Here is an 8,360-nt window from a genome sequence, read left to right as displayed (position 1 = left end):
ATATATATATATATATATATTATACTATATTATATATATTATATATTATAATATATATATATATATATATATATATACATATTTCTGATAAATATATATATATATATATATATATATGTATTTCTGATATATATGAATGTGCGAAGCAGGTCTATGTTACATAATGTAGTTAGCTTTAGCCTCCCTGCTTTATTAAATTTCTGCACTATTCAATATATTCGTTGATTTACTACTCTCCCTTATTTTCTCATATTTCCGCAAATTCTATTGCATTTATTGTTATCCAGAGGGAGTTATCGACGCTCGCAAAAGTGAGCCGTGCGATGTATGTATACTCGTCACATGATGCATTATGGCGACCGCTCGTGTTCGAGAAGTTTGGCGGTGACTTCAGGTAGGCTATTTGTGTTTCTCAAGAGCATTGTTTATTAAAACATCTCTGAGGCACAATCTGCACGTTTTGACTATCTTGATTATACTCGCAGCGCCGGGCCAAGGTGGTATTGTGACCATACAACAAATTTCGTTGCAGTTTGAGTCACTGCCCAATCGAACACGATGGTCTGTTTGGCGAGTTGTGTCAGATGTATCTCTATTGAACTCTCTTGTCCCATTGCTTTCTTCGAATCTGTAGATTTCGCAACTCTTGGAAGCAGTCATACTTAGACTTGTCCCGGGAAGCTGCTCTCCGCAAATGCCCCACCACAAAGTCTGTCACGACCGTAACCACAACTACTTCAGTCAAAGGTGCCACAACATCGGTGGAATCAAATGTAGAGACACTGCATCCTATAACAAATTTTACGACAATTACACCTATCGCTGTTAAGGGTGTATACAGTGACGAGCTGTTTCAGCCATGGTTCTGTGCAGCCATGGGTGTGGATGAGTCCTGGCTTACAGTGGAAAATATTCCAAGAGTCAACAATCTACCGTTAGAAGACTTTGTTGAGAAATTTGAGGCACCTAATTTGCCTGTCATCATAACTGACGTCGTGGGCGCATGGCCCGGCTATAAGAAGGTACTGAACACGATGTATGTTCCCACTTGTCTTGTGCATGTTGAGAACCACCCATGATTACATCTCACGCTCCGTTGTTGTACCTGCTTGAATCAGATTTTCATTCGATTTGTCTTCACCTTTAATATATTGTGCTTTCATGTGCGTAACAGGGGTGTGTGCACTACGCCTGCGCGGAGTGGTTTGAGTAGACTGTTTTGTGTTCAACTATCAAATGTTTAGTTGTCATCGACGATGTGAGAATCGCTTATATCTAGCAGTGATCCATTTCTCAAACCGATCAAGTGTACGGATTAGGTGCAAAATCGCATGGATTGAACTTGACCATTCTCGTCGTTATCCAGTGGTCCGAAGAGCACTTGTGCAAAGAATATGGTAACGTCAAGTTTAGGGCAGGACCAATCGACATCACAATGAGTAACTACTACCGTATAAAGGATACTGATGAAAATCCTATTTATTTGTTCGATAAATTTTTTGGTACGAACGCACCTGGGCTCGTAGACGACTACATTGTGCCTCCTTACTTCAGGTGAGATACTTCAAAACTGCAAGGTGTTCGAAATTCACAAATAGCAACCACGGAAGGTGATTGGATTTGTTTATAGTTTTGTGAATAGTGCCGGATTGCACTGACAATTAGCGGTATAGACATTTAGGAGATATTATACAACAAAATGTGCATGCAACCACCTGTCAGTTATCAGTGAAAAAACAAAGGCTGCGTTAACACTAAACATATTCTAATCTCTCACTATTATCGTACAGCGGAAATTAGAAGGAAAGTAAATTCCGCAAGGTGTCCAAATTCACAAATGTTAAATACGAATGGTGTGAGAACTGTTTGTAATTTTGTGTCCAGTGCCGGAGTGCTCACACCATTTTCGGCATAGACATTCGGGAGATGTTATACAACATAGTGTGTATGAGTGCACAGCAACCATCGGTCAATCGTAGTGAAAAACAAGTGCTGTGCTATCAACAATTTCACTACCCTAAACACTTTCGGATCTCATTATTATCGTACAGTGGAAGTCAGGATTTGTTTTCATTGTTTGGCGATGAATCGCGTCCAGACTATAAGTGGATCATAATCGGTCCAGCTGGCTCCGGCTCCACATTTCATATTGATCCGAATGGTACCTCAGCATGGAATGCCGTGGTGAAGGGCAGGAAAAAATGGATTATGTATCCACCGTCAGTACCTCCTCCGGGTATATTTCCCAGCGAGGACGGCTCAGAAGTGGCCGCTCCTGTATCCTTGAACGAATGGTTTAGTAAATTCTACGCGGAAAGCAAGAAGGAAGGTGTCAAGTATGTTGCATCAATTATGTGCGTGTATCTTGGATCGTTTCTTGGTCAGCTTAGAACATTTGATATTTTGTCAAGTTCTAATGATTTTTCGCTGATTCATTGGCTACATGTGCGATGGCGATGTGCTCTTGTTCTACTCGTGTATAACACTATCCATGCATAAGTAGCGACAGCAAGAATGTTTGGGTCAAAATTCATCCGCAAGGAAAAGTACTTCACACGGTACAAGCATATTTGATTTCTCACAACGTACGTCACCAATCTCGCATTAGGCCTTTTGAATGCATAGTCAATGAGGGCGAGATGATTTTCGTACCCAGTGGATGGTGGCACGCAGTGGTGAACATCGAAGACTCCATTGCAATCACGCAAAATTACGTGTCTAATGCGAATTTGATAAAGGTTATCGACTTCCTGAAAAACAAACCCAACCAAATATCCGGTTGCAAGCCCTCACTGCCAGCGGAGGAACTATATGCTCGATTTACACAGGAATACGATAAGGTTTGTAATACTATTTATCGATATGATAGTTCAAAACAATCAATACAGCTTTTACAGCTTTTACAGCTTTTGGTATGGCTTTGGTTGCTCAACTCGACGTATTATTATTGCAAGGTGCTCTAGCATGGTATGTAGTTCAATCTACTCACTTACAATGGCAAGAGCAAGTCATACGCCGCAAGAGTTAAGCCGCAGTGAATGCCTGCGGCCTCGTCCGCAGTTTGATTCAATTTAAAAGAAACCCCCACAATCATATATTCTCCATACATTATGCTAGGTATATCCGGGTAAACTTGAGCATTTGTGCGAAGAAAATAGGATTCGTCTCGTGGAACGCGCAAAAGGCTCATTCTGGAACCAGGTCAAGAATGCAGCACCTGTGGCAACTGAAAACGGCGTAGGCAATACATCAGGAGGTTTCTCTTTCGGATTTTGAATACAATGCGCGAGTAAGTCACTGGCTGATTGCAAATAGCATTGTTTTTCGGCGGTATTTCGACCGTTGGTGCTCGCCAAACTCTTCTGTCGGACCAAATTAGTTGATTACATTTGCATGGATGTCATGGCATGCAAGCCAAGACCACCTGAAGTGGCTGCAGTATACATCATATCATTCCTGTTATTTTCTTAGTATTATGAGACCTCTCTTTGTAAGAGATAAATAGAGGAGCCTTGTGGGACCGCATGACTAATGGTGGAGCTGTCATAATTGCATATCTGTCTGCTTCTCAGCGTCGTACATAGATAGAGTGGCGGCATTCTCTATGAAAGATGGTTAGTGTACTGCTCCACAGAGACCAGTGAGTTTTACCACCATATATGTTGCTGAAACACATTTTACATAAAACGCTGGCGCGATTGTAGTCGCCGTGTTTGCTTGTTGTTTTATCTATGCACATTTTTGTATTGTTTTGATGTGCTGACTAAACAAAGCTGGATTGATAGGGACGCCAAAATATGTCAAAGGCTGGCGTATACGTCTGTGCCGGTTTGTGTTTGTCTTAAAATCGAAGAAAATATTTAGTTTCATTCGTGATCCCAGAATAAAATATTTGTAACAATCAGTCCGAAGCCAATTGTGGAAGAAATTGGTCCTGATTAGTGGAGAATATCATAGCCCTATAGAAAGACAAGAATATCCATCAAATTTTCCATATGTTTTCGGGCGAGTTCGCCAAAGAAATCTTTCACAACCACATCAGCACAAATGAGATTACAATAGTAATAGTAATATACAGTGCACCTATTGCTGGATAATTGTAGAATGTTAAGTATTGGAACTATAATTGCTAACCGAGCTTATACGTACACCTGAGATCGTTTCTCTACTGGGTCACGCGAATCCCAGGTAACGTACACTTGTGGCGTACATTTATATTAGTACAGAATGCGATGGGCGCACTATGAGTACTGCAGGATTGTACTTTCACCACTGGGGTGCTGTAAGGCGTGAAATTTTTGCTATGTTTTGGAAATACTGGTTGTGAACATGTTCTCATCTGCTAGGAAGTAGTTGAGAACAACTCTATGAGCTAATTGGGGTTTGTCGCCTTCCATTTGAAGTGCACAAAACATTGCTTCTGGCCATCTGCAACTTCATCTTTGTACTTGGTAACTACACTAAACCGTAATCGATTGGAAACTCATCTTTTTCCGAGCCAACTATTCTATTGAGTATCGACTTGTAGATCAAAGCTTCTGATCTCGTAGTTGCAAAAAAAAATTCTCGGTAGTTTCAAACTTCATTGTTGGTGAAGCTGGTAGATCCGAATATTGCGCTCCTTCTCACTTGGTCACGGGCATGAATAAAATCTCTTCACGGTCACAAACATGAACTATGCCTGAACTTTTTTTTTACGCTGCTATTTGCATCAAAGATGAGAAATATTGTAGAGTTCTTTCTCCCACCAGGATCATACCTACCAGTTATTTGTATGTTTAAACTCTACGGACCAGTCAGATATTCTAGACATATAGTAATTTACCCAAATTGGAATAAATTATATTATCCCTAGTAAATACTCTTTGTACTCAGCCCGTTTATGGCGAAATTATAGGACGAAATTATAGGCAGCGCACCATACCCTACCCCAGACTGTTGCCGCATCTAAAAGTTAGTTGCCCAACGTTATTAGTTTTACACTAAGGATATCGAATTTCTCACTGATGACCTTTGAAAGGCCTCACTTTCTGACATCCCCACTACTTGTGATATGTTTATTGACTATCTGACATGCCATCAGGATCATATCTGTCAGTTATTTGTATGTTTGAACTCCACGGACCAGCCGGCTATGCTAGACAGTAATTTACCCAAATTGAATTATAATATATTATCCTTAGTAAACACTCTGTACTCAATCCGGCTATGGCGAAATTATTGGCAGCGCACCACACCCTACCCCAGACTGTTGCCGCATCTAAGAGTTAGCTACCCAACGTTATAAGATATACACTAAGGCTATCGAATTCTCACAGGGTCTCACTTTCTGACATCCCCACAACTTGTGATATTGATGTTGACTAACTGACCTGCCACCAGGATCATACCTACCAGTTTTGCTTTCCTCCTTACTACCTCTCCAGTGAATCGCGAACACAAACCCGTTACACTAAACAATTCTCCACTTTTTTCTGTTTACACTCCACCGCCACTTTACACTGCACATAACATACACATACGTCACTCACCATAGAGCATATATTCATCTCTCACCGATATCACCCAAGCCGGACACGCCAGATCCTGCCCACCTTTTTGACTCGTCACTCTCTATTGTGCGCAAACCACTACAAACCTTACAACGTTCTTTCTATGCCACCACAGTTAAGCCCTAAAGCACTAAATTACCTGTTTTTCGTCACATTATACCATAAACAAACACTAATATCAGCTCTATGCCTACTAGTCCTCCTTTATTACATTCGATTTTTTCACGTTTCGTGCTCACACAGAAATACCAACACAATCTACTTTGGTACTTTCACCTCATCATCACTGACCATGCCGTCGTGCATGCTCTGGCTCAACCCCCGAATGCCGATAAACATTATATTGATCGCCTTATTCTCTCTCATTATTCTCCACCTACAGCCACTTTTTGAGACTCGGCTAAATATATCCACACGCTACCTTTATATGTACCCAGCTGACATACACTCCCTTTACTACTCGATCTTATCCCCTCTCTGCTAAAATTGACATCACTTTCCGAGCGTATGGGTTTCTTGGGTTCAGCTGGCACAATCCGCGAAATCGGTTGGAAATATTCAAGACACTCATTCCTTCAACGGTCACCTATGGTCTGAACATCAATACATGGGCTCCACCTATTTGGCATGCCGCGTTGAAGGCACTATACAGCGGTACAACTCAGCGCTATTCCAAGCAGTAGCTATCACAACAGGCACTGCAATCCCAAAACTCTATTACCAGCGCATACGGCTTCTTTGCATCTGGGGTTTACTTCCAGCAAGCCAATTCGCGGAGTACCTTTGTGGCTGCCTGGGGACGTTACATCTCGACTCGGTCAACAGTACAAATTCACTCGCCCCACTTACGAGACCCTTTTGGACACGTAAAAGACCTACGGGCAACTATTCAGTATTTACGCTCATCTAGAACCGAGGGGCGATTGCACGCCTTAACACAAAGAAGTCAGCTACGCGAGCAATACATTGCCATGAACACATCCCAATACGCATTTGTGCCATAACAGCAACCAACATGTTCCTGTTCAAATTACTTGACTATCGTATTGGTAGGTGCCTCTGCCTAGTTAGTGTGCCCCGGAGATAAGAATTTACTTCCAGCCACTTTGCTTGTATTGGTAACGTATTAAGACGTATTCTGGTGGGCCTTAATCTACCTTCAATTGGACCGGACTTACTACAACAGCTACAGAATCAGCATGGCTACCAAGGTATATGAACTCTCCACGACAATCTCGGAAACCTCCTACTACATGAATGGCGGGCACCAATTATCCCCATCCAGTACTGGTCATCCGATTGATGTTCCCTATACCTCGTCTCATCACTTGGCTGAAGTACTATTTCTAGATTTCGGTCCAGACCAAACTGTGGCTTACCAGGATATTCCACATAGATTAGTTGTGTGGTGTGGTATCGGGCAGCCTCCAACTTCGCTCCGAAGCAGAATTACAGATGACAACCTCATCCTTCCTGGTATGACGTTCGAAAACATTCAGACTGGGCTCAGCTTATATTACCACTGAGAGTGTTGGCCAGCTTTATTGCACACAATGGCACACAAGTTTTAGCTCCCATCCAATAGTAGAGGTGTTCTGTAACCATCGTCGCCAATTAGCACACTGTATGTCTTCCATCGTTGTATCACTCGCCCCGAGCTTCTCGCTGCAGTTCGACAATCTTAATTCAAATCAGTTTTCCCAGAACCTCTGCAACGAATATGAAGCCTGATGTGCATGTAGGCACACATTAATTTGCCCAGATTGAAATGAATAATAGAATCCCTATACGACTCAACCGTCCCAGGTCGCTACCCAAACAAAGCTTTCGGATTTTCCCGAAGTTGGACAATAACCATTATCGCTGTCTATTGTACGATCTCGTGGAAACAATCATACCTATTATCGCCTTACCAACTGCAAAAACTGTACATCGCAAAAATATTTCCACCACTAAACACAATGGGCACAGACACAAAACCAACCTGGTACAAAGCACGTATGATTGCCCGAGGAGACGAACATATTCACTACACAAAAATATATGCACCAGCTGCCAATGCATCAGCCCTTGTCGTAAAACTAAGGTACACTCAATACATGAAGGTAGGACTTGGTCAGCAGTCCCGAGCTGGACCAGATTACTACCAAATATATTATCGGCTAGTCTCTCTCGTCCCTCCTGGATGCAAAAAAACGTATAATTGCCACGAGGAAACGAATAACAAACCAACGATAGATACACAAAACCATATGCAACAGCTGTCAATCTATCAGTCCCTAGCTTTTAAAATAGTAAAACTATGGTACACTTACGATCTGAAGGTAAGATGATTCGTTCAGCAGTCCCGAATTGGATCAGATTATTGCCGAATATATTGTCGACTTTCTTGGATGCAAAAACCTATCCATACATTCGCTTCAACGCTCACAATCAGATAGCATCCTTCTATCTCTGTTCTTGAAATCAAGCGTGGCCTATACGGCCACAAGTAAGCCGAGAGAATTTATAAAGACGGCACTGGATGTAAAATCCCATCCCTCCGGTTACTATCGTTTGCTGCTGACAAGTACATCGATACACGCACATGATACCTGCAACATTGCAAAACCCACGTTTTGTATGTTGACAAAGCACTTTCTGCCATCCACACCATCTACAAACAACGGCAAAAAGCTCTTCAACAACAAACTTCTCTAAGAAATCACTACAAAATAAGAAATACTTACATTTGTTACAACACATGTCGCTGGTTACAGAGTGAACCAGGCCGGATCTATCTCTAATTTTGTCCCAAGCTTCATACAT

General features: G+C 41.9%; 2 protein-coding genes across 2 annotated transcripts; both read left to right on the top strand.

Annotated features, from left to right (window-relative positions):
* The first annotated feature begins 286 nt into the window (after positions 1-286).
* SARC_12239 (hypothetical protein) lies at positions 287-4,167 on the top strand. Its single transcript, XM_014293661.1, has 6 exons — positions 287-394; positions 635-1,022; positions 1,367-1,554; positions 2,052-2,336; positions 2,609-2,840; positions 3,118-4,167. Exons 1-6 carry the CDS (start codon positions 324-326, stop codon positions 3,274-3,276), a joined length of 1,323 nt encoding a protein of 440 aa, XP_014149136.1. The 5' UTR covers positions 287-323; the 3' UTR covers positions 3,277-4,167.
* Positions 4,168-6,543: 2,376 nt separating this feature from the next.
* SARC_12238 (hypothetical protein) lies at positions 6,544-7,243 on the top strand. Its single transcript, XM_014293660.1, has one exon. It carries the CDS (start codon positions 6,752-6,754, stop codon positions 7,076-7,078), a length of 327 nt encoding a protein of 108 aa, XP_014149135.1. The 5' UTR covers positions 6,544-6,751; the 3' UTR covers positions 7,079-7,243.
* The last annotated feature ends 1,117 nt before the right edge of the window (positions 7,244-8,360 follow it).

The sequence above is a fragment of the Sphaeroforma arctica genome, assembly GCF_001186125.1.
Source record: "Sphaeroforma arctica JP610 unplaced genomic scaffold supercont1.2164, whole genome shotgun sequence".
Taxonomy (NCBI): Eukaryota; class Ichthyosporea; order Ichthyophonida; genus Sphaeroforma; species Sphaeroforma arctica.
Note: the sequence above shows the minus strand (reverse complement) of the source record. Positions and strands in the feature narration are given on the sequence as shown.

Bases quoted from the DNA above. Each gene is read 5' to 3' on its own strand.
- SARC_12239 (XM_014293661.1), top strand. From the start codon at position 324: ATGTATGTATACTCGTCACATGATGCATTATGGCGACCGCTCGTGTTC. The intron at 1,023-1,366 runs GTACTGAACACG...GTCGTTATCCAG, and splicing joins CATGGCCCGGCTATAAGAAG to TGGTCCGAAGAGCACTTGTG. The intron at 2,337-2,608 runs GTATGTTGCATC...ATCTCGCATTAG, and splicing joins AGCAAGAAGGAAGGTGTCAA to GCCTTTTGAATGCATAGTCA.
- SARC_12238 (XM_014293660.1), top strand. From the start codon at position 6,752: ATGGCTACCAAGGTATATGAACTCTCCACGACAATCTCGGAAACCTCC.